The sequence below is a fragment of the Empidonax traillii genome, unplaced genomic scaffold, assembly GCF_003031625.1.
Source record: "Empidonax traillii isolate 1590-97213 ecotype Southwest subspecies unplaced genomic scaffold, ASM303162v1 scaffold20:size5563877, whole genome shotgun sequence".
NCBI lineage: Eukaryota > Metazoa > Chordata > Aves > Passeriformes > Tyrannidae > Empidonax > Empidonax traillii.
Window position 1 is genome coordinate 2441579 of NW_020955213.1, and position 26691 is coordinate 2468269.

At 41.3% G+C, this 26691-nt stretch overlaps 1 protein-coding gene across 7 annotated transcripts in view; it reads left to right on the forward strand.

The window, feature by feature from the left end:
* Positions 1 to 9283: 9283 nt before the first annotated feature.
* Positions 9284 to 26691, forward strand: part of KIAA1210 (KIAA1210 ortholog) — a 39406-nt gene continuing 21998 nt past the window's right edge. For 3 of the 7 annotated variants that reach the window (XM_027898721.1, XM_027898767.1, XM_027898730.1), the window contains exons 1-2: positions 9284 to 9474; positions 24564 to 24631. In XM_027898721.1, coding sequence (XP_027754522.1) covers positions 9413 to 9474; positions 24564 to 24631 — 130 coding nt within the window. In that variant the 5' untranslated portion in view covers positions 9284 to 9412. Of the gene's footprint in view, positions 9475 to 21416; positions 21616 to 22035; positions 22149 to 24563; positions 24632 to 26691 lie in introns of those variants that run through there. The other 4 variants (XM_027898748.1, XM_027898738.1, XM_027898775.1 and 1 more) reach the window with 4 other exon arrangements.

A 26691-nucleotide genomic window follows, 5' to 3' on the forward strand; every position in this document is an offset into this window, starting at 1 on the left:
GAAGGTTTAGAGAAGATGCATCCTCTGATCCTGTTTTTCAAAGCAGTGTCAGGATTTCTGAGCTTTTCTGAATTTACCCTTTTTTTAACATGATACATTTCATTATCTCAGCAAGAGGAAGCAAAAGGATGTGTGAAAGAAAGCAGGAGAGGCAGGCAGTGTGGTTTACTTGACATTTGAGAAATGATCTAAGAGCTTCTCTACAAATTTAAACCATAAACCCTTAATATAATTACCCAGAAACACGCTAGAAGCAGGGAGTGTTTATGAATGGTGCTTGGTTGATTTTCTTGCTTTTTCAACCTATATGTTGTATTCGAGTGTGCCTTCAAATGATATAACACCTTGTAGGGAACTTGTGGATTTATGTCACTGGCTTTAAATCTGAATTAAAAAGGGGGAGATGTCAACACAATTTTATAGAGAATGGGGCATAGAAAACCTCCTATGTATTAGGAGACTAAACTCAGCTGGTGATACCATTTAAGAATTGCCTTGTGTACAATAGTAATGACAATTTTTTCCAAAATCCCTAGTTCTTTGTTTGTAGATGTGTTAAGGAAGACCTTATTTACAGATGCATAAAGCTTTAATTTTTTAAAGATTTTTGTCCTTTGAAAGAGACATAGCAGGCAGCACATCAAAGTAAATTTCAAAGCCACAGTGCAACATTTGTGTGCTCTTAAAGGTTCAAGAGCAGTACAGTGAACAGAACACAAGATTGTTTATGTACCTGTTGTTAACTACCAGCATGTACTTCTTTAAGCATTTGGGTTTTTTATTGCTTATTTTCTTTTCCTGACTCTATCTTTTGTGCACTATTACTGTGCTGACAGAAGAGTGGATATGATGAGTTGAACTCCTAAAGCTGTGGGCTCTGCAATAATTAAAAGCGATATCTTATTGTATAAGAAAATACATTAAAATGGAAAGGTTCTTACAATAAATCAGCTTAAAGCAAGAAAGCTGAGTCAAGGAAAGACTATCATTTATCTCAGTTCTTGCTTTAGTTGATTTGTAAAGCTTCCAGACTCTGCAAAAGTATTTGTATTATCTTTTTAATGCATCAAAACATAAAATCATGTTAAATACAGGAAAGAGGAAAAAAAACAAGCAAACAAACCATTAGTATTGTGATGAGTCTGAATAAACTATGTTACAACAATATCACCACAACTTTTGTGAAAGGAATACAAACAATTTATATGCTCTGATTCTGGTGATCACATTTCTTCTGATCTACTCCTCAGACTAGGGCCTTTGCATCTGCTTTTCATTCTGCAGCTACAAGAGGAGTAAAAACAGTCATAGGGTGTGACTTAGATTTTATTCTATCATACATTACTCAGCATCAGCACAATCATGTACCCTCATTCCTCCAAAGGAGACATATTTCATATTTGGAATAGGTTTTCATTTTGGTGGAAAGGTGTATAGGACTCTTCAGACATAAGGTTTTTGCTGGATTTGTAATTGATTCTAATAAAAATACAAGTTTGCTCATATCATCATTAATATAATTTTTACTGATGACCAGTAGTAATTCTGCAGCATTCAATGGCATTTCCTTTGGATTGTTATGACTAACATCCCATTACATTTAGCAAATACATCTGAATTCATGGTGAGAAAACTTTTCTTAAACTAAGAAAAATATCCAGACACCTCATTAGCACTTAGCATTTTTGCTTGGTTGCATTTACCTTTAAGAAATATTAAATTTCATCTGTGGTGAGAAAATATAACAATATTGGTTTTGTGTAATCAGGAAGGCAGTGCAAATCTGCAAAGCCGTGTTATAACTTGGTCCATCAATCTTTAGTGGTTTTTAAATGCTATCTGGTCTTACACACACTATGTACAAACAGTGCTCAGCAGAAGGAGGGCTGGCTCAGTATCCCCATGACCAGTGGGAGCTCTCTGAGTGCAGAATGAGCAGAGCTAATCTTTAGGCTTCACTCTAACTTATCTCCAGGCAATATACTGAGTCCCTTGAGGACTCAATCAGTACCATGCCAGGCAGTATCAGTTATATTAGCCTGTGTTATATCCAAAGGAGCTGTTTCATGAGAGGATCTGAGTTTGTCTTCGTGGGTAAGTGCTGATAAAACCTGTAGAAGGGGTAGGTGACTTTTCAGGTGCGTGGTGACAACTGCTCCTCTTTCTGTTTGGATCCACAGTGTCGCTGGCATTTCAGTATTTGAAAACTACCTGGATGGTAGTGGATCCTGGTAAGGCTTTACTAAGTGGATCCACTTAGTAGCAAGGATTCAAGGATTCAAGGCCTGATGCCGATACCAGTGGATCTCAAGTATGTTCTGTTTAAAGGGTAGCAGTGGGAGTGGTGAGGCTGAGAGTGGCATTTATCCTAGGAAAACTGTTGGTATCCCCTAAACTCCATGGTAAGGGAGAAAGATACTAAAACAACGGACTTAAGTTTGTCATGGCTCTTAACTGCAGTTTTTTTGGATGCCACTGATCCTGGGGTGACAGACCCATTGGCTCTGCTGAAAGTGTGTGCCAAGCTCTGTGGTTGGGAAGGACCAAACAGAGCTCCAGTTTAAGCATGTGATTATGTGACTTAGTGACCCAGAACTGTGGTTTATTCAACAGTTTTAGGTAAAATTCTTCTGCAATTAGCTTATTTCCTGCCTCTGTATATTTATTAGATATTTTCCCTTCCCATTATGGTGGAACAGCTCCAGCATATTTAAGAGATAATTGAAAGCACACTGGGATACTTCAATATTGCCAGAACTTGAATCTAAATAACGTGTTAGGCTGCTGTGTAAGGACTCTGCTGTGATATGGGTCTGTTCTGGAGGAACTGCCTCAGTATGAGGTATTTTTTATTATGTGATGAATTTAAAACTCTGGACATGCAAGTCTGAATAATGTAATGCAGTCACTGATTTCTAATTTAACTCAGCATTTTGATGCCAGTGCTCCTGTAGGAGTTCCCACGGCTCAAGGCTGGCTAGTGAACTTAGTTATCTTGGGTATTTATAGGGTGACTATTCTTGTAGGGTCTTTCTGGCTGTCCTAATTGGGCAAGGGAGGATGGGGAAAGTCTCCAAAACACAGTTCCAAGCACCAGGAATTTTTGAGTTCAGTTGCAGTTTATGGATTCTGGAATTACTTGTCCTCATTCACTGAATTACTTGTCCTCAGTTCTCCCCACTGTATCTGCAGTATGGAGTAATACATCTGTATCACAGATATCAAGTGGTAGGAACGAATTTATTATTTCTCAATATTTTCAGTTATTTTGCATTTTGTGGAATGAACCAGGTACAGTATTCATGCCTTTATACAGAGGAAAGATAACAAAGAAAACACAATGTTATCATTGCCTACTAATTTGAGTTAAATGTCAAGAGTATGCAGTTTTGACTTTTTATTTTTCTGTTTGCTTCCCCTCGGAGCAATAAAGCCTGCAGGCAGGACATTCTGGGACTTCATTGCCCTTTTCTGAAGGTTAATGGTCACCTTATCTTTAGTCTTGTGTTGGCAGGCACTGGAGCCAGACAGCCTTTTCCCCAGAGCTGCACTTCCCTGATTTCCCGTATTATTGCCTCAGCCGACAGCCACTGAGATGGTATCACAGATGACCTTCGCTTTTGAATTTTTATTTCAGTTGCGGTTGAAATCCAGGATGTTGATGGCTTTAGGAATAATATTCCAGATGTGGGAGTCCCTGATTCTGCTCTTGCTCATACCTGTACAAACGAATCAGAAGTAATTCTGTTGAGGAGGTGGGTCTACATTAGTGCAAAACTAATATACAGGGGAAGTCATTAAACTTGGTTGCTGTTCACAGCACAGGCATTAGTGGCAATGTCAGTCTGATCTGTCTCCAAGGGAGCTTGGCGAGAGTGTTGGAAGGACATTAACTGGATCTATCCCTAGAGGGGAGTTTGGGAAGAATGGGGCGTTGAAAACTCAATTCATTATTCACATCATCTCAGGATATTTGTTTAGACTCAGTAACTGTTACCTCTGATGTTTGACATCTAGACTAGGCACTGGTCCATGTGCCTGTAGCTACATACTGTGTTCTCACATTTCTTTCCAGATGGTCTTGTATACTGGTGCCTGCCTGGACACCGAGACGGAAAAGTTGTGTTGTTAGAACTTAATATTTTTTAACATGGTATTTTCTTAAGTCAGAATGTGCAGAAATAGAGCTCCTTTGTTCAGCTGCTGCACTAACCCCCCTTAGACAAAAGAACCACAGTTTCCCAGTGTATAAAATATTGACCATGCTAGTATTTTCACAGGAAATACCAGCTCTTCCACTGTATCAAAAATAATCTGCTTTTCATTCAGACTCTTTAAAATCTTAGACTTTAGATTTATGATCTTGGATGAAGAAAGCAGAGATGTGAGAGGCAGCACATCCTGGCTATATTGTCTGTGTATAGAGGGATGCTGTCACTTCTCTATTAGTAAATTGTGTATTTATACGCAAATAAATCCTTGTAGATTTGTAAAATGTCAAACAAACAATTCTATCCCTGGATCTGTATTACTTGTTTGTCAATTGGTATTTTCTGTCATCGAAGTCTGCAGTTACATCTGTGATCCCGTTGCAAATCTAGAGGAAATTACCTTTTGAATGACACATGGTCTGCCCTTCATCTCCAGATAATCCAGGAAGAGTTCACATTTGGCTGTGGGGACACAAAGGATAGATTTAGAATACCAGTTTTTTTGGCTGTATTTTAGAATTCAGTAATGCACTGGATATCCCATACTGAAGTCTATCTTCACTCCTTCCTCAGAGGTGAAGACAGTGTGTTTGTGGCAAACTGCAAGAAACAATTCAGACTCAGAGTTACCAAACACTGGAATCGAAGAGGTTATGTGTATTGCTGCTTTCTTTGAAATATTCTTTTTATTGAAGGAGATTGCAGGAAGTCCTCTAACAGGGAATAACAACAACAAAAATCCCCCAAATCCCACACATTGTACACAAATTGTAAAAATAGACATAATTAGAGCAACATACAGTAATTAGACTCCAGATAAAGTACCATGGCAAATTCTTCTGGCTTATATGCATGAATAATAAACCATTAATAGTGCATAGTTGGAGGTCTCTATGCTATCTACTTTCAGTTTCAGAAATAGGCTTTGACCCTCATTTTCCTCCTAATATTAATCACAGATGGATGTATAAACTCTGCAAGGCAGAAATCCTCTTATCTCCACTTCTTTGTTGTCTGCAGAGTACTGTGTGTGATTCTAACCCTGTTTGTTTAAAGCTCTGATACTGCAGCTTTTAACAGCAGTGCATGTTTAGTTGTTTCTTTAGAATTGAAGGGCTTTCACAGAAAATTTCTAAGCCAGGCTGATTTACCAGCCTGGGAATCTCACTTGTAAGAACACTGAATCCATTTTTCTTTCAGAAAGTGTTTTCTGAGAGTCACGTTTATGCTGGCACACAGTTGCAAAGCGTTGTTAGGGGTACAGATGCAACATGAGTGTAACAAATGCATGGAATCTTCATGGCATAAAATCCAAGTGCCCATAGATGAGTATGTGACGGCTCACCCTGTCACAGTGGTGACAGGGGAGATGCAAACCTCTTTCAGTGAATTCTCATCTGATAGACACTGTTTTCACAACAGCAAAACTTACCAGAGGAATGCAGTCAAAATGTTATAGTGCCTAGGGAAGAAGAAAACGTAAACCAAACGTCCATGTTTAAACACAGTTTGTGAATCGTGGGATTTCCTAACTGTGTGACATCTGGTCCATCCCTGCTGCTGTGCACTGCATCTGTGTCCTGATGGACAGAGCAAGCCAGCTTTGGATGGCCAATTTGTGAAGTTGGAAGTGTTTGCAGTCTGGGAGCCGGGCAGGCAAGGACATGGTCAGCCCTTAGAGACCCAGTTGCAAGAGGCTACAAGAAAAGCAGGAGCTCTGTCAGACGTGGAACATGTTTAGAATTGCTGGCTGTGTGTGTAGTTCCTGACACCTCTGCTGTCAGGCTGCTGGCATGTACCCTGTGTATCTGTAGTATGTATATATTTGAGTTTCCTCCATTGGATTAGTAGTTGCTGTTGATTACTTATGTTAAAGAGGCCTTTTTTTTGCCATGACACAGGTGACAGTGCCTGAGAAACAAATAGCTTGCTGATTTTAGGAGCTGTATTTTGGTGCAAATATTTTTCAGAACTGGGTTCCTGGGCCTTGCTCAGACTTGCCTCCCTCCTTCCCTTTGGAGAAATTAAGAAACTTATTGGGAAGTTTACCAGGCACTTGGATCTCTGCTGCTGCTCCTTCATCGCCGCTGTTACCACTGCAGGAAGGCAGCCTCCCACCAGGACTGCTTGTTCTCCCAGGAGGGGAAGCAAGGTGGATTTGGACGTGCTGTGATCACAGGGGGTTGTGCAATGTTGGGCTGTTGAGGGAAAGCAGTGACAGTGAGTTTGACAGTGAGTTGAAATAGGGAAGGCCATAATTTTCAAGTGAAAGTAGGTCTAGACTGGGCTATTTTAATTAAGTCAAGCCACAAACTTTAGAGGAAATCCAGATCTGAACTTCCAGGTGTTTGAACTTGCTGTCTTCCCTATCTTTAAATAACCATCTTTACTTTGCCAAAGTCTGTATTTGTGGTTATTTGGTGTTCACTAAGTTTCCAAGCTGAAAACACCTTTAATTAATTAACTGGCAGTAGAGCAGCCTGTTCACTTTAGCACTTAAGTGAAGAGCTAATGTAAGTGCAGCAATGTTTGGCTCTCAAACCCAGTGTGCAACACATAACTGCTTACTTGCACTGATTTACCTGTGGATGAGGAGCCATGATATTTATCAACATCTAAGATTAGAGATCTGTACCCAAAAAGCTCAGTGTGTAGCCATTTGGAGCTGTGCTGGTGATAAAGAAGCAGAGCAGTAAATAATAAATCTAACATGAAGTGGTTTGGAGAGTGATATGAAGATAGAGAATCAAAAAGGATTCAATCCTGAGGTAGGGTAATTATTTTTAATGACTGTTTACTAGTCTTTGCTTCTTGGAAAGTAAAGGGGGGTTTGAGATGGTGCAATGTGTCTTGCTAAACTGCCAGTTGTTGGGAACAGGACTATGACCTAAACAGAACCCAATAGATGAAGATTTGCATGTTCAGGTAAGTAACTTCAAGACAAAAATGCATGAAAGAAAAAAAGAATAATGAAAGGAAGGCAAACCATCTGAGGAGGTTTGGGGACAGGGAATCTGCTTCATGTTAGCAAAAACTCTGATCTTTTGAAGCTTGTGGGCTGTATTCTACATCAGGTGGAGTGATGAAATTCTTCCAAAGCCATCAAGATTGCACCCTTCCACTGGCTTTGGAGACTGTCCCTTCTCACTGGAAGGCCATTTGATCTTTCCAGCTTTTAAATACAAATGTGAATTTTTCATGAGGTCTCCTTCATTTCTTACTGTACTACAAATGTTTCTGTTGGCAGCATTTTCTGAACTAAATGCCAGGCGAATTTCAGATGCAATCCTACATCCAAGGTTTTGAACATTAAGCCAGACAGAAGGTTTCTCCAGTAACCTCCAGGAATTCCTTCCTAGTGGTTTTTACCCAATAACTGAAGTCTTGCTTTTGCTTTTTTTTTTTCCTGTGGGCTTTCTCTGATGGGTGGAGGGAGGTTAATGGTCTATAGTGAGCCTTTTTCTGCTGGGATTAGGAGTTCAGCATGAAGTCATCATGACAAATGCAGTAATTTAGGACTATGATGAAATTTGCTTGGGTAAAACTTCAACTAGTGTTACTGTACTTTTGCTTCTTTGTCTTTTCTCAAGAGATAGAAAGTGTATCTGCTCGAGGTCAGGTTGATTTGCAGTTCTTGTGTGGGTGGCATTGAAGTTGGCTGCTTGGAGAGGCTTTTGCTTTCCTGCTAAGTGGGAAACTAGACTAGAATATGATTTGTTTCCTCTTTGTAATGGCTCTTGCACTTGCTGTCATCTATTATTTGTGTCATGGCTTTTCTTTGTGTAGGGGCCTTAATATAAAATAGAGAAATGGAGTTGTCTGTTCATAGATTTCAAAGTTCTGTACTGTTTGAAAACTGCTGTAGCTGAGTCATTTATGCAACTCCTCACCAGAGGTTTATTTCTCAAACGTCATGTTTCTGTTAGGGGAAAGGTTTTAAAACAAAATACTTTTTTTCCTAGTGTTCCAGAAGAACTGCTCTACCTTAGATCTGGTCTTGCTTCTCAGTGCCTTTAAGAGGAACTCATATAGAAATTATAATAGTGCCTCTTACTGGCTTACCAGAGCCAAGTATTCAAATATTGTGTACTAGCTGAGAAATACAAAAGAATGTGGTTTTCTTCTGATCTTCTAGGAATTACTGTAGATCTTTCCTTTGCTATTATGAGAGTTATGAACTTCCTACTTTCAAATATATGTGCATGTTTTAAATCAGGAGCTGACATTCTTAGCAAGACATGCCACTAGGAACAGACTGATGTGTTACTGGCTGCTGCTGCTCCCTCGCTGTGTGCAGGCAGCACAAACAAATATCTTGCCTCGTATCTCTGTTTTTACCTCAACAGAGACCATGAACAACCATGATGCAAATCCATTTCCACATGATTTTAATGCAATATAATGTCAGAAATGTGCACAACTGTGTTGTCCTCAGGGTTTGGGTCACCCCTGTGAATGAAGCTGCTTGAGGTTTATGTTCCTCAGCATTTGCCTCCTTCCACACCCAGTGAGGGCATCCTGAGTTGTGATAGTGAGTAATAACTGTTAATGTATTGTCAGAGGTCATCACCAGGCAGTAATTTTGTCATATGGGTCTGCTGGCTAATTTAGGCTCTAGAGCTTTTTGCCTGACCTTGCAATATTGCAGGGATGTAGTTGGGGTTTTTTTCTCCCGTTAACGTGTTGTTAGAATAGCTTATGATTTACAGTGAATTGGGATAATGCCTGTTTTGGAAGGTCCTGTGCACCCCTTATGTGCTGGAGAATAATTACAGTTTTTACTGGTTATTCCTAAGATGTTGCAAGTATTTTCTGCAGCTTTTCTCTGTCTAAAAAAATAACAATAACAATTAATCTCCTCAGGGCTTCTTCACATCCTAATTACAACCAAGCCTCTCATTAGTCCCACAGGGAGGCAGAATCAAATGCCATATGGTATTTTACACTTAGGATGCTGTGCGTACCAAGAGCTGGAAGGAGACAGGAAAAGGGGGAGTTAACAATTCATAACCATTTATGGAGCAGGCACAGCCCTCCTTGGACCCAGTTCAGCAGAGTCTGAGGGCCTCAGATCAGGAACTTTATCTGGCCAGTAATTGCGTCGGCATGCCGGCTGCCTTGTGCGCGCGTGTGGGCAAGTGGTGAGCTCGACACAAGGCTGCAGAACCCCTGGCTGGCATCCACACACAGGGCTGAATTAAATGCACACACGCCTCCCGGGGAGCACCATGGCTGGATTCTACGGGTGCCTGAAAAGTAAAAAGTAAGTGCCATGCTGAGCCCTCCCCTCCACCTTTCCAAAGTGAGCCGAGTCGAGCGAGTACTTTGAAAACCTGCCTTTGTTGTATTGCAGCTGCAGCACTGAGCAAAGTGCTTATGCCTTGGGACTGAAGCACCATTCTGAGTGTAGAAGTGCAAAAAAATTCAGTCCTGGGTAAAATATTAGTGTGGTGAAAACTGGGCATGTTTATTTCCTTCAGAGGTGTAGTCATGAAATATTGAAAAAGGAATTAAGAACCTTTTCCTGTTTAATTACAGCAAGAGGAAAAATGTGGTCTTCCTTAGTGATTAGCTATATTGTTTATATATTAACACATAACAATGAGAAATACAGAAATGTACATTGGCTTTTATAAAACCATTCAGCTAGAAGTCTGGCACTAAATGCTTTTTAAGAATTTGATGTGCTCAGTTTTTCTATAAGCAATCTGAGGTTTGTTTCTGTAATTGCTCCCTGTTGAGAGATTCGATTGTATTTAAAAGAAATATTTTTTTATTTCTTCACTGACATGTTCTGTTGGAGTAGACTATAAAGGGAGAAGAGAATGAGACAATGTATGTTGGTGTTTGTTCTTTAAACTGCCATAAAGATGCATTCTGTTTTTGCTTTGACATTCTCCCTGCTAAGGAATGGAACAAAATTTCCTGCTGCCAAACCCGAGCAGTGGTTTGATCATGTTTTGCTCCAGCAGACTGCAGAGGGCTCTATTCTTGCACCCAGTGTGGGATTACAGACAGGGAACATGCACAGTGGAGGGCAAGTGAAGCCGTGTCTTGAGGCTTAGGATGTGAATGCTGATAGTTGAATGTGTGGATAAGTCCTAGTTAGCAGAGGGGAAAACAGTTCAAAAGTGGTGATGGATTCTTTTTCCTTTTCCCTCTCCTAAAGGTTGTATCCCTCACACTAACAGATTGTTTCATGGTACTCTGGTGGAAATGTGCATTTTCAAAGGCACACAACTCTCTTGGGTTTCAGTTAGCATTTCCTTCCCATATTGACTCTTTTCCTCCTCTGAAATTTGTAACAGGGAATCAAGATTTGGAATCCAAGTTTGCTTTAAGTAAAGGAAGAGTATGCCATCATAACTAGCAAAAAGTCTAAGAGTGAGTCCGGATGAAGATAGGTAGATTGGCCCTTGAATTGACAAAAAATCTGTTTACATTGTTTGATTTATGTTAGGAGGTTTTTTTTCTCCCCCAAATTCTCCAGCATCTAATGCATTTAAAACAAAATTGAAAGTCTGAGAGGCAATAAAGGCTGGGCAGATGAAGGTTTTTACATGTAGTATAGCATCTCTTCTTTCCTGGTGGATCTTCACCTGATTTATTAGGAACAGGGCTTTTTTTCAACAGATTTTTTTTTTTGATACTCTTCAGTTGGGTCTCTACACTTGATAATATACAGATTATATTCCTCAACCTGTTATTTCAGCCCTGTGATGTGTTCCCAAGTGAATTAGTGCAACTATTAATACTTTGCAGTCTTTGCAAATTTTATATGCTGCTTTGGCTGTGGTTATTGGCAGTTCAAATAAGTCCAAGACACTCGTTGCAATAATAGTGATGCTTTTAGCCTGAGATTAATTTTGGATGAAATTTGTTTTGAGTTTGAAGTGAAGTGTTTGCCTTTCTGGACAAATGCGTCATTGGAATGGCTTCCCCAAGTTCTCACGTGGTCATCTGACCTGTAGGAGTTAGTTTGCTTTCTGGATGAAAACTCTTTTGGAATGAAGTGACTTTTATGTGCTAAGCAGTTGGTTTGGGCACCAGCAGGAGTTTGGCCAAAGTGGCATTAGAGCTCAGTGCAGGGACACTGGGAGAGGGTTCCCTCCAGGGCTTTGAGCGTCCGAGTCCAGCTGAAGCACCTGGGCTGCTTTAAAAGAAGCTTCGGGTAGTGCTCTCCTTGTGCTGCTGTCACATTCACCTTCCCCACGTTTTGCAAGAGAAGCAAAGGCTCTGCCTTGGTCCATTAATGTGTGGCTGAATCTGATCTTTGTGCACAGTCTTGTACCTGTGTTTTTTTAATGTCCTTTTATGACATAAAAAAAAAAGCCAAAGCCTAATCCAGGTAATTCATCATCACAGTTCTAATCTTGGCTGCTATGGCACTGAAGTAAAACTCATGGACTGCTTTCATATTTCTCTTTAGGCAGCTGAATAACCTCAAATTGTTCTTCTGGTAAGTTTATAGCTCATCGCCCTTGTTGCAAAGTTCTGTTTTTCTTGGTCCAAGTGAGGTGTCAGAAAAAAAAAAAATTAAATCTGGACAGATAGGATGAAGTTTTCTAAAACCTGTGGAGGAATCTTTTCATGTGTTCCTCAGTTTTCTGGTAATAGCCAAGTATGTTGTTATAAGCTGAAAATGTGGTTGCTTGAATAGTAAGGTTCACTGATGGTCAACACAAACTGCCAATTTCCAAAGACAAAAATGGTGTGTTAGAAGCTATATAAAATAGTTGGCTGAAGGTTTAGTGTGCCAGCTCAGAACTGGTTTGTATAGCAGGCTATAAGAAAATATATGTAACTGGTCTGCATTTAATGTGGTCACTCAGGATTTCACGGTGCCTTCCACAAACAATCCTAGAATTATGGACATTTCAATTTGAATGTCTTCTGCTATGCCAAGCTCTGCACTTCCAGTAGGGTACTGTGTTCTTTTCCTATAGTCCAAAATTGTCAAAAATGCTGATGTGCACTTTTGTCCTGCAAAGAAGTTTAGCATTTGGGTAAAGCAACTCTATCAAGGAATGCATCAGTAGAATTTTTGATATATTTTTAGATTGTTTGAGATGAAAGTAATTGCAAATGTAGAACAATGTTATGACCATGAAATTGAGTAAAATATGTTTTCTAGGTTAGATGCTGCTGCTGTAGTTTATGTTGCCTGTTCAAACGAGTGTCAGGAAGAGATTTTGATGTTTGCTGGGTTTATTTCATAGATGGTATAATGCTGTCATATCCACCTGACAGATAAACAAGATGTCTGTTCACTGCCTCCTGCACCTTCAGCCCAAACCCTCGTGCTGGAGAAGCTCATAGGGGACAGTGGAAGGAGTGCCCCAAATCCCTTTGTCCTTGGGGCTAATCACTCTTTTATTACAGCTTTTATATGTGTGCAGGGTCCTTCGAGCCTTTTGCTCCCTATCTACAGCAAGCAGCTGCTGTTTTAGCTTGGACACCAGCAAGTGAATTGGAAGTGGTTTAAAGCTCCACCAACTGCTACTGAAGTAGCAACTTGGCACGTGGGGAACGGGGCAGTTTAAAACTGTTGGCTCTTCTCTGTCAGCAGCTCATTCGCCTCCTGTGGCCTCTCTCCCTTGTTGGAGGCCTGTGATCACCACGGGGTCTCAGAGGCTGTGTGTACTGCCTGCAGGACATGATGCCGTGCTCTTTGGCGTGGTTTTATATATGCAGCATCTCTCCAAGGCTCAAAGGCTGTTTAAAGCAGACACTGAGTTCCCTGGCCATCCCTGCCTGTGTATGCCCCAGCATATCTGGGCGCATCTCGACTCAGCAGTGCTCCGTGGGCTCGGTGCCACTGGCACCTGCCAGAAGGCTGTGCAGCTTTGGAGCTGGTGCTTTCTGGGAGTTGTGGCAGAGCTAGTGGTCCTGTGGGGATCTGGGGGTCTGTCTGTGTGTCTGATGAATTGTGGTGAAATGCTTTCCACAAACACTTTGGTATTCATAAATATGTCTGTTTACACGTCTCTATTGTACATCACATTAACACAGTGTTTCCCAACAAGGGCAAGAATCACTCATTAACAGCTTTTCAGTGTTGGTTTTTTTGAGGTGGAAATGTCTGAGTGGTTTCTGCCCGGCAAAGCAAGTTCACCTGTGCAGAGACAATCCTTGGATAGGGGTGACAATATTAGGTTTTCAAGAAACAGCTTTTGTGGAAAGTGGAGAGCTTTCCCAGCTGGGGCCAAGTCAGAGAGGATGAGCTGAGGTGAAAGGACTCCTTGTGAGTCTCTCAAGGGAATCTTTCACTACGCAACCTGTGAGCATGTTTCTGTACTTGGCAATTCTACAGAGTGGACATTTGTGAGCATGTTGTTTTTGGCCCACAGGGATCATTCAGTGCTGTGCCTGATATGAAATGTGTCTTAAGTCCTGTTTTCTTATTCAAGCATGGTAGAGAGGGTAAACAAAAGCAGGCAGGAGGTGTCAGAGCCATGGCACTGCAGGCAGTTGGGCACAGTTAGTACAATAGTGCTATATTAGTAACAAAAAAATCAACTATTTGTTGATTCATTCCATTTGACTCATCTCTGTGCAAGAAGTTCAGTTCTGGCTTAATACACCAGTGAGTCACTCCACATCTCCCAGTCCTCCTCATTCTGTTCGTGCTTCTCTCTGGATGGTGTTTGTTTTAGCAGCCACAGTGATGCAGTGTGTTTGCTGGCTGTAGGCAGAGGAATTCCAAGCAGGCATGCCAGTTTGTTTGGTTTCAACCCTTTCCCTATCACCCAGGTTCTGGGTATTTGACAGACATGCTGTCAAATGGACCTCTAATGCTGCTTGTCCTACATCACTTGCACTGGAGCAGAAGCTTCTTGGTTTGGGACAGTCTGCTGAATGTGATTCTCACTCTTCTGCATCATTTGACTGCCAGGTTGTTTGTGCACATTATTTTGCCAGACTGAGCCATGAAAACATCCTGTCATCATTTTGCCTTCTGTAGACACTGGCCTTTGTCTCTTACACAGAAACTTCTGCTGCTCAAGGTGTCTAGCTTTGTACCCTTACAGCCAACTTGAGGGATTAATTTGTCATTTCCTCCTTGTGCAGAGGTATAGAAAGTTTAATAGCTGTGATGTAAAGGCCTAGAATTTGGCTTTAGAAGCTGCAATTTGATATGTGGAACAAAAATGTAGTAGGTTCAAACTGTACTTCCAGTAGATAACCTGAGCTCTTGTAGGGCAGCTAGAGCTGATTACCAGACAGACTTCGGAAAATCTCAGATAAGTCTGTCCATGGGGAAACAAAAAAAAACCAGCAAGGTAATTCCAAGGTTGATTCCCCCCCATTTCTCCTAGGGATTGCTGATGTAAGAAAACAGTTGAGCACAAGGTGCTCCACACTAATGCAATTCAAGTTTATAGTTCTGCATTAAATCTGTTAGAGTCTTAAGGCTGGGTAAAACTGTTTTGGATACATCAAATACTAACTGCAGACTCATTTTATCTATCTTGTTATTTTATTTGTAATTATTTGTATCAAGATAGCAGGTGGCCCTCCAAAGCCCCACTGTGGGAATCACTGTATAAACAAAGAAAACCCCCAGTCAGTTGATATCCTGTCTGATTTTGCTTGTAGATGCTGTTTGTCACTGTGTTAATGGTCAGGGTTGTGCCAACAGCTCAACATTTTCAACACAGCGTATGTGAAAAAGCTGAGACCTGGGCCACACATCATTATTCGTTCTTTAACTGCATTGTTATACCAGTGTGTGCTGCTGCATTCGTACAAGTGTGCAGGTGCCAGCCCAATACCAGCTGCTGTGATGAAAATGAGCTCTGCTTCAGCCCAGATCAGCATGCCCTTAGAGGGGACTGTAGCACTCTTGGTCAGAGCAGGGAAACTTGGCTGTGCAGACAATGCCACTCATCTTGCCTTTTAACCATCTAGCCAGAGCTAGGGCAGCATTCCATCTTCAAAGTCTTGTGGTGGTTGTTTCTTTTGGCCTCTAAGATTCAAGGATCTGGTGCTAATTAGTGAACTAAATGTTAGACTTTTATTCATGATTAATTAATTTATGCTTATTCATTCTCAGAAAAATGTAATTGTGCATTTCTGCTGGGTCTTCCAGGTATCCCTCATCTAACAACGCAGTTCTGATCCACACAGTAGTTCTGATGCAAATGGATTGTGTTTGAATGTTCCAGCTCAGATTTAGGATGGAGACATCATGGTAATCATTAAACTACCTGTGTATGTGGGAAGATACAGACCTGACAGGGGTGCAGAGGAATTGTTTGTTCGTTCACTCTAACAGTCAAACTGCTTTCCAGCATCTCAGTTTAGTGGAAAGAATGTTTCCGAAGTTGAAATTTCATTGCTTTCCTTCAGAAACTTCAAATTCTCTTATTGCTTTCTTCCTTGCAGCCTTGGCCTATGAAGACCTTACAGAGTGTCTGTCCCAACCTGATTCCCTCCCTGCTTCCCCCTCACTGCCTACTTTTCACTACCCCATCCTGCAGTCCTTGTTGTCTTTGGTGTCACCCTCCTGGGTTTTCCTACTGTCATGTACCATCTCTGCTCCCTGATGCTGCTGTGCCACTGCCTTCAAAACACAGTCCAATACAGCTTGATACTCCATTGGTGCAAAACAGCATTAGCTGAGATAATCTTATTTTAGATGATCCTGTTTTAGAGAGGTATTTGTGTTTGGAATCCCGGAGAAGTAAGATCCCTTTTTAGCAGTTGCTCATACTAAAGTGAAAGGTCGGTAGTTGCCCTCGAGACAGAAATGGCTCAGGAACTGCACTGAGCACACGGGTGATCTCCCTTGGCTCCAGCAGTTCTCCCTGAGCTTCAAGACCGATTGTACTTCAGGAGCTGCCTAATTTGAGGCTCTAGAGAGAGCAGCCAAGAAAGCAGAGCAGGGACAGCAGGAGGTTTCCTTTAGAATAAAAGAAGGGAGACCATCAAACTTCACACACAGCTGCAGAGAAGCTCCTCTGCAAGCACAAAGGCTGCCTCAGGCTTTCCTTGATGAGGAGCCAAAATAGGGGCTGAATTACAGAGATACCCACGGGCAATGGGAACCCAGGGGATTTAGCCAGCCAGACACAGTATGTTCCAACATAGGAAGGAGCTGGCCTTGTTTTTATTTTTGTGTGTGTACAGGCAGTAGATAATGCCCCAAATAGGTTTTGGGACTTCACATGAAGGGAGATTTGCTGAGCTTCCTGCCAAAGGCAGCTTTTGAGACCACAAAGCCTGTGTTTTATTTGCTTTCTTATAGCCAAAAGATGGCTGACTGGTTTTCTGATGTTTTGATCTTCAGAGTGAAAATTTGTAACACAGTTCATCCTGGAAATTTCTGTTAGCCTCTCCTTTTTTTTACAGTGCACTTTGAATTCTTGGCCATTAAATGTCTTTATTATCTCTTCCAAGAGACATGTCCTGGGACATTTGATCTATCTGAAGATTTTTTTTTTTTAAATTTTTTCCCATCCTTAAGCTGCTCTTTACCCCCAAATTGAGGGATAAGTGACTGTTTTGAAAAATCCTTCACAAAAGAAAGCTTTAGACATAGCCTAAAGTTCCATATTTCAGTTCTGGCGTTCAGTTCTCTATTGTTTCAGCTTCATTTCCCCTGCAATAGTCAGACAGCTTAATTTGGTAAAAGTGCCTCCAGACTCTTTCTTTCAGGCCCAGGATGTAATGATTCTTCACATTTTGTGAGAATAACATCTTAGAAATCAGTGACTCAAATACAGGGGCATGGCAGATATGCAGGCTACTCTTGTGAAATTTTATGGTTTTTTTTTTGTTATTTATCTTCTGTGTAGTGGTAGCACTTGTTAGCAGTGTCAGTGGGTATGGTTCTGGCATGCTGGTCTCCTGTAGTTCTTAGCTCTTCCACAAGGCTCATCAAGTTTTTCAGGCATTTAGTGTGACCATTTTGATTCCACAGGTAGAGAAACTCAAGGCTGAGTAATAAATAACTTGGCTCCTGTCAGAAATCCAGTCCTTTGCCCTGTTATCTAGTGATAGAGCCAGGAAAATCAGTGAATCTACCCAAGTCCCAGCCCTGTAGTCTGCATCTGCTAGAATATCCTTGAAAGACAAGCTCTGTCTCATAGATTTACTGTCTAAACTAGTAATTGTCACCTTCATGGTTTGCAGATATTGGCATTTTCCAGGAAGTTTTCTCAGGCACACAGTCTTTCAGGCCCTTGTAGAGCATGCAGAAGCCAGCTGATGGCACACTCCTTTCCTTGGCTGCCTTTTGCTGATCCCTGAAAAGCAGCCCATGGACTCCCAGGACTCTGCACACCACAGCTCACATCCCAGTCTGCTTTATGCTTGAAGGCCACAGGTGAAACAAAATTAATTAGGACTTTGGAGAGGGGGTAAAAAGCACACACACAAGCTAGAAAACTATGGCCAAATATGCCCACCACCAGATCTGGGAGGGAAGATGACACTTCCTTGTTGAATTTACCACTTGAAGCGGCAGAAGACAGTAACTTGACTTTTATTCCCATACTTGACTCTCTGACATCTTGCCTCTGCTAGCATGAGGCATTCAGAGATAGGGGCTTGACATTTCCTGTTGCTTTGCTCTTGAAACCATTTCCAGAGGCAGTAGCACATACTGGGCGTAGCTCCTGAACTGCCAAAGGCAGCCTTTGGTTACAAGGTTGTTGATTTTTAACTGCGTGTTCCCTCTCTTTCCAAACTACTTCAAATGTATCCATGTCAAGTAGGTCTGAGAGTGTCTCCTGCTGCTGGCTCCTTAGCGCAGTTGCTGGAAGACTCTCCTGCTTCTTTTACTTCGTTTTAGGAAGAGTGGAAGAAGATCCTCATTCCAGCTGCTTCCTGACATTTCCTCAGTGTGGCAGTGTGAAGAAAAAGAGTTACTACATGGGAAAGGCACTGACCTACTCCTATGCTAATGCCAAATGGTGGAATTCAACTGTGTTATTTAATGTACATTCCTTTAAAATGGAGGCAGTCTGGACCCAAAATCTTGGCTGAGCTCTTGCATTCTTTAGAGCATGACTGTGTTAGTGCCAGTCTTGATTTGGGTAAAGTTCTGTCACACTTCCCCTTATTGGTGCTGACCAGAAAATGCTCTGGAAAAACTGTGTCACAAATTATTATCAAGGACGGGCTATCCAGAAACATTTTCCTTGGCTTTTGGGAAATAGGTAGATATTTGCTCTGCTGTCTGAGCAGATACAAACTTGCAGCTGAGATCCTCGCACTGACAGCAGCTAGACAAGATCATGCTAATAAGCACTGTGGAGTAATTAGGTGTTGAGGGCAGCCTGAAATGCCGTGTCCAAACCAGGTTAATCTGTCTTGTGTGGGTGCCAAGTGTTGCAACGCTCTGGTAGGTGGGACTTCAGTTTGGCCTCTCAAGCTGAGTACAGACTAACAGCTGCCCTGGTACTGGTACCTGCCTCAGGTTTAAGCTGGCACAGGTCCGGGTATGTGTCCTACAGGTGTGTCCCCGTGTGCAGGGAGACCGTTCTGCAGTGCCAAGTCAACAAATGCCATGAGTGCTGGGAGGGAGGGAGTCTGTGGAGGTGGGGTGGCATTCAGGGAACACAGGCACTGACTCTCTCGATTCCTAGACTTGTAACAGTGCTTATGAATTTGTCTTATTTACCCTTCCCCCTTCTTATCCTCTTGGCTTCTCACACAATTACAGACTGAGCCTGTGTGACTGTATGAAAGGCATTTCCTCCTCTTACTTTTTTTTTTTTAAAGTCGGCTTCAGCCCACCAGCTGCTTTCCATTAGTGTTACACACACACTCACTAGGAGGGCAGCACATAATGCTTCAGGCACTGCTGAACAGCAGAAATCCTTCAGAATTGCTGTCAGACAGAGGCTTCTCAAAGTAGATTGTAGGTAAAAAGAGTTCAGCACATTGGGACCTGTCTTCTGGTGAGCCTTCCTGGATAAGTCAAGGTGTGGGGACAGAGGAGGGTGAGGGGGTGTTGTCTGAGTGCGAAGTGTGAAAGCTGTGAACAGATCTCTCTGTGTGACCAGTTGTTGGCTCTGGATATCTCATTAAGGGCAGAAGCTGAATGTTGTCTGTTGCCATGGGGAATTATGACCCCCTGCTTGATTCTGGGAGAGTATTTTATTGATATTAAATATTATCTAGATACTTACCAGACTTTCTGATGGATACTGTTGCTGTGTTATTTGTGATCACTGAAAAAGGACCTTAAACTTTCTTAAACTATCCCTCCCGCAATGAAAATTAGATGAGCAATATTCGTTAACTTTGTAAACTCTTCCCCTCCCTGTTATCAGTTGAGGCAGTAGCAAGAATCTTAATGTAAACTGTTGTTTGTGCTGTTCTCTTATGCCTACATAAAGCAGTCATGGGAGGGACCCCATGGGAGATACCAGCTAGAGGCTGGCAAAAACCCTGGGAACTTCATCCCAGAAACACTACACTCCAGAAGAGCACAATGGGATCAGCTGTGCAAGGTCAGGTCCTGGTTCCTGCTGTCAGGTTGGATCTTATCCCGTTTCAATAGAGTTGTGTGTGGAATCTCACACTGTTCAGCATGTTCCATGACCGTGGACCTTGAAGTGCAGGTCACTCATCTCATTGCATGGGGAGCAAAGGGATGTTTGGTTGTTGTGTTTCTGATATGCTCAAGGGGTGTGAAATCTTGCTGGCTTTACTATTGCTCAGTGATTGACTCTGAAATTCTGTGGAGTTACAGGGGGTAAACTTATTCTTCAGTTGTTGAATTAATAAGTTCATTGATAGTTACCTTGTTGGGTGCCCAGAGAGGAAAGCCATTATTTTGTCAGAACAAAGTCCTCTAATGTGCTTTAATAAGAGAGAATAAAATTTAATCAGTCACCTTTTGCTGAAGACTATAATTTGAATACTAAACCATACTGAAGTCTGTGGTTTTTTGACCCTTTGGTTCTCAGAAGAAATAGAGGGGCTTTCTCTGAGGTCCTGCAGAAGCTTGAAGCATGTTCTAGGGGAGACTGGCTGCAAGGTGGTGGCCTAGAGGACCAGATGGGGGTCATGCATTTCCCCATGCTGATCCATCTTGCCATAAAAAGTGTGTGTCCCCTGAAATCTGGAGCATAAGCTTGATTTCAAATAATTTTTGTAGCATGAAGGAAATTGGTCTATAATAGCTCCAGGCAAAAATTTCACCTCTTTGTCTTGGCTGCTTGCCATTGCCTATCTTCTACAGGCTATGAAGATGCTAACTGAACACAGTGCCTCACATTCTTGAGTCTTTATTTCCTCAAGCATTTATTTAGCAGGAAAGAGGCTGTTCAGGGCTCAGCATCTCCTTTGATCTCTCTGTCATAAGGCCTTCCGGAATGCTTAGACAGAACCATGGGACTGAAGCTGAAGAAACACTAAAGGTGGGGTAGGATCTTGCTTGCTGTGCAGTCTCCAAGTCTCCTGCTCCTTTGGAGACAGCAAGGAGTCTGTGTCCCTTTTCTGAGGCAGAGCAGAAAGCATTTGTCTTGGGCCTTTGTTAAATGCAGGAAACTTGAGTCCTGTACAATGTTAACTTCCCAGGAGGCATTAAATACACAAACCAAGCAGTGAAAGGGATTGTCTTTCCTTCATTTAGCATTTTCCTGCCCCCCCCATGTACATGTTAACTCATGTGTTCAGCTGGGAAAAGCGAGCGGTCAGAACACCATTCTGGAACTTTATTTCTTTTGCCCCATCACTGCCCTCCTATAGAGCACTCCAAATATTTGTCCAGTTGCCTCAGTTTGTAAAGGGGACAGAAGGACATTTCTCCTGTTCCTGGAGTTTTCTTTTTTCTCTTCAGGCTCCTTAGTTCCTGTAATGAGTTGAAGAGCTCCAAGTGAATGCAACACAGTAGGGTTATCAATGGAAACTTTGTATGGGATAGCAGGAAACCTAGATCTAAACCATCAAACCAAGCAAGGGTAGTGAAGATTGCTAAGTCCTGATGTCTGCTTTGAAAGTACAGCAAGCCCTGCAACTTTGTAGGGGTTTTATTGCTTTAAAGTACACCCTAGCAGTGCAAATAAGGTACAATAATGTCGGTTTTATTTTTGTGATTGCATCTGTGTAGGAAGCCATTGTTTGCAAGTAATTAATTAATTCATAGTGGTGATAATCCATCTCATCATCCAGTGCAAGGAGAGGCAAATACTGTGCTTTCAGTAAGATTTCAGTCTTTTCCATGGCCCTGTGCAGGAATTGATGCTGTGGATTTACTGGGCAATGCCAAGTCTGGCTTTTGAGGGGTCCAGCAGAGATTCAGTGTCTTGTTTGCCCTTTACCTCTGCAGCAAGAGGCCTGTGCATATATAGGGGTAGCAAATGCTGTTAGAGGATTAAGAACATGGTTAGAAAGTTGTAGAATGGGGAAATGTGCCCCTTGTTCCACTTCTAGTGAGAAGCAATCAGTAGGTGTGACCTGACAACTCTGCTGTCTTGGCTGGCCCTACCTGTTGCACTGAGGAGTCTCCTCCATCCCTCTGCAAGCTCCTTCTCCCAGCAGTCCTGTAGCACCTGAAGAGTACCTGAAATACTGCTCTAAAAGGCCATTTGTTTAACCTGATATTTTTATCACTGAAAATCAATACACATACAGTATTTCTTTAAAACTTTGTCTCTAATGGTGTAATGCTCTGGGAGAGCTCACAGGGTGCCAGCTGATTGAACTGGATGTGCATGGTATTGATACATCCTGACACTGCATCTGTCTGCTGTCATTAAGGCCTGGAAGTGGTGAATGTCTGGAGGTTCAATTGTTTAATGCCTGTGCACTCACATGTATTTGTATTGACTGGGTTTTGTCCTCTTTTTCTCCATTACACTGACCCCCAGGGTAGGGTTTGTGGCTCAGAACATTTGCTAGCTGTTCTCTGTAAAGTGCTACTCACTGCCACCAGAAATTGGAAGTCTATGTGTCATCTAATTGCTAACTTTCCTCCATGTATGTAATCAGGTTTTTAATGATGGAACTTCCACTTTGCTGTAAATATATGTGGTTTGTTTTATTTTTTTCCTTATAATTCAAATACTTGCTAACTTACAGCTTGGGAAAATCCGTCATGTTCAGTTCACTGGAAAAAAAAGATGATACTGTGAGGAGGAAGGCACCAAACCATTAGATCCTAAATGGGACACCTTTGCAATTGACACTTGAGCTCTATGTGCCCCAAAGATCTTTAAAACTGAGTTTATGCTGGCGCTGATTTGACTTGAGGAACTGCCCCAGAGCTGAGCTGCTTTGCAGGTACAATTCTACTTGTATAAAAGATATACCAATTGGAAATATATGCTTGCAGTTACAATAAGCACTGCAGTCAAAATATCTTCAATGCCTGGAAGGATTCTGAGTGAGCAACTGAGATGACTGATTTAAATAAATGTTGAACTGGTGCAAACAAAGTTGGATCTGAAAGCAGCAATTTTCTCTTGCTTTGGTTTAAGGTGGGTAAAGCAGGAGTTAGAGGTCTAAATGAGCCAAATTCCAGGTCCACTCACACTCTGTGGAAATAAGCTCAAGTCTGGAAACTTGCCAGTTTGTTCTTTTAAATTTGTTGAATGCTTTCTTGATGTTTTATTTCAAGTGCATTTCCCTTTCTCTCAAGAAAAATCTAACACAATATGCATGGTGCATGAGAAAGAGTCATACAGAGAAAGAGTCTATGAGAAAGTCTACTGATGACTGCTTTAATGAAAATATGCAGGAAATGCAAACTTTTTTATGGGTAGATGATGAGACATGGGGGAAAAGGGATGAGAGTTGAATGGTTATGATCATCCAAGAGGAAAAAATCTTAGAAGTCTTATTTTTCATTGCTTCTCAATATTGTCTGACAATTGTTTCAAAAACAACCTCAGTGCATCTTAGTTAGGAAAGGTATAATCAGTCCTGGCTGCTGCAATGACTTTTTCATTACCTTTTAGCAAGTTGGGGTGAGATTATTTGTAACTACAGTGTGTTGATGCTATCTTGTGTTCAGAGCTAGCACGTGATGTTAGACTGCACTTTCCCTCTCCTTTATATCTCCCCCTTTCCTACTCACAGTTCAGCAGCGTGGCAGATTGCACTCCTGCGTGGCTCACACAGGCAAAGTTTACTCCACAGCCTTTCTGCAGGAGCCCTGTCTCTTTTACTTCCATGAGCTGCATTTTTCTTTTCTGAGACAGACAATCCCATCACCTCTCCTTCTGAGTTTGTGCACCTTATCTTTTAAGGTTGTCTGAGAATGTGGGCTCATAGGAAAGTCCCAGTGCTTTTGGTCGTGACTGATTATAGAATATGTGGGTGACACAGAAGAAATAGTTTAGTGATTGGCCAAAGCAGTATAGAATCCCAGTCTTGCTTTCTGCTGAGGTACTTGACTTGGCAGTATTGTCACACTACTTTGAGGCAGAAAACTGAGATGAGATCAATGCAGAAGAGGGAGCAGGATTTGTTTCTGGATAATTTCATTTGTTTGTAAAGACTTCTTACTCTTCAAGTCCTGACACAGAATATTGGAACTACTAATGATATAAAAGTACCACCTAGGTATCTTCCAGAACAAAGGACAATATTTATGAGCTGCCCTGCTAAACTGTCACATTTCCATTGTTGCTTGACATTTGTACTGTAACTCTTGTGCTCTGCCGCTTCGTTCCTTTGTCTCTGACAGACGCTCATTTAGGAGTCTTGGAAAATACAAAGTGGAGCCAGTTAACATTGAATGATCTTAAAACTAGGCTGAACTTTTGTTTTCATCGGGGAGGAAGATGATGCCATCAGCTAATTTGGTTGATCAATAGCCCTGCTGGCGATAAGGTTTCAGAGCTTGTGGCTAAAAGCTGATTGCACTGGATCCAAAATAAATTTGATCTATTGGTTTCCACAAATGTAGCATAGCCCAGAATGATGTTTCAGTGCTGATGCTTAACTGGTTTTAATAATGCTGACAGACTAGCCTGGTGCCTGCTGTGAGGACACTGTTAAACATGAACCCTGGGCAGCAGAACACTTACTTACATTTTTTACAGTAGCATGGAGCTGTCACTCTCTGGCAAAGGTTCATTATTCTAAGACTGGGAAGCAATACAGTGTTTGTTGAGCAAGTGTAGTGACATCTCTCATGAAAGCAAACTTTGATTACAGTCTCCTAAAAAGAGAGAGGTACTGGCAATAATTAGACTGGTTTGTTGGTTGTGGCTGGAGAAATAAGTCTTATTGAAAATAAGGAAAAATTCTGCGGCCAAAGTACAAAAAAGTGTGCAAGCCACATTTTTTATAACCATTTGGGCATGTGGTTTCTTTTATGCAAGTTGGGACCATATTCTGCCAGGGCAATGGACTAAAATTTAACTGGTGCTTTTATTTCTATTTCAGTGACTATATCATGGCCACAGATGTCACACAGTCACCTGAAACAGGAGAGACAGTTGAAGAGTGCACAGGTAAGCAGTTGTTCCCAGAATGTATAGCTGATTTAGAAGTCAAAATTTACTTTCTTCAGGCAGAGGGGTCTGCAGTGACTTATTTTGCAGTGTTGTTTTGTTTTTTGTAGTGTAAAAAAATCTCTCTATGGCTTTGTCAGCTGCCAGTATTATGGGAAAGGTTTTTTAATGTGCAGTAATGGAGCAACATATCCTGATGGAGAATATTCTTTTTGATTCTGAGTTGGATTTTTAAAAACAGGATGTTATAACTTGAAGAGCTGATTATGTTGCCTGCTTTGGTAGATCCTGCAGAGGTGGAAGCTGAGCCTGTTAGCCAGCCTCTGTCTGTGGCAGCTGTATTAGTACCCCCTAATATTTACCACCATCAAAATATTATTAGAACAGAGAAGCAAATGGCAAAGTGACTGTCGAACTCTGCATGGCAGATGGATAGAGGTGAAAAAAGTGTAATGATGGATGCCCAGCAGTGGCTGGCTTCTGAAATTTGTAATCTAGTTTGTCACCCTGTCAAACTGAGGAGCTTGTGTGAAACCCATGCATGAAAATTCTGTATTCAGGTTCACTAGAAAATTCACAAAATGAATCAAATTCTGACCTGTGTGGCAGTGAAAGCAGGAGATGGCTCACAATCTCTAGAAGTGTTGGCTCTAAAACCACCAGGAATACTTCTGTCTCTAAAGGAACAAACATGTGAAACACTCAGAGGCTGCTGCACTATTGCCAGGGTATTCAAGAGACTCTTAACTGGACCTCGATAAAGCCATTTCAGGATCTTTTGTTTACTTCCAGTATAATGAAGGATTGCCTCACCTCTTCATAACTTTAATTGCTTTGTGATCTAAAGGTTCCAGGAGCCTAAAATCCTCAGCCTTCACAGTCTTGTCAATTAAATAGATTTCTTGAGGTTTGCCTTATTCTCTGACTAGTAGCAGAGGGCTTCTAGTGCATGCTGTTCCTTCTTGATGGCAGTAACAAGGTCACTGACCAAAAACCTGTCAGCACCCAATGTTACCCTTGCTGAATTCCATGATTTTAATGCCTGTCTGGCAATATCAGGTTTTGTTTTTTTTTTTTTATGGAGTTAGAATAATGGTATTTTCTGAGAATTTTGTCTGTGGGTTGGGGTTTTTGTTTTCATGTGTTTTTATTGTTGAGAGTATCCAGTCCTTGAATTTGAGGGGAAAAAAAATTAAAAATCTATCCTGTCCATACCTTAGGAAGTCAGAGACCATAGAAGATCCCTAAATTAACTGTCTAATTTAAATGTGATCATTGAACTTCCAAATCAGATCCTCCCTATGCTTTTTACAGTCTCATTTTGGCACTGGAAGAAGCATCTGTCTTTTCTATCTTGTTATAGGAAAGAATGATTCAAAGAGCAGAAAGTCATGTGTTAATTCTCTGTGCACAGAATACACAATGAAATAGGCAGTATACAAACAGTAAAAAATAAGAATATACAAACTCTATAGAGAAAGCAAAATGGTTTTTCCTACTCCTTTTCTGTTATAGTTGGCTAAATCATAGTTAACATAAGCAACTAATATTTGGGAAGGTTTTTACTTTTTTGGGCAGTAACCTTTAAATTTAATATTTTATTTTTAATACCATGAAATTTAAGATTGGTAACCATAAGAATTCAAAAATCATGAGTCATTGTTCATCAGTGGGTGAAGGGGACACAGATGTAGTTCTCTGGGATTGGATTTTTGTTATGCAATGAAATTTTTCCATATTAAGTAATAAGATCCTTCTATATTATTAGTTCAAGTATCATAGAGCACTCTACCAATTTAGTGATATATTGAGCTACTTCACAGTGCACTGAAATGTAACTTAAATGTAGCATCCTTTTAATGGTGTGCAAAACCAGTGCCCAGCTGTTCACAGCAGGAAGCAGACATGAGTGCTGTCCTTCTGAACCGTGCCTTTGCTGCCAAACGCTCTCACAGAGAGCAGCCCCACAGTTTTCCTCCAGCACTAAGTGTCTAGTAATGATTTTATCTTTTATATATTTTTTTTTTTTTTTTTTAACGTAATAGTATGGCAAGTGCCAG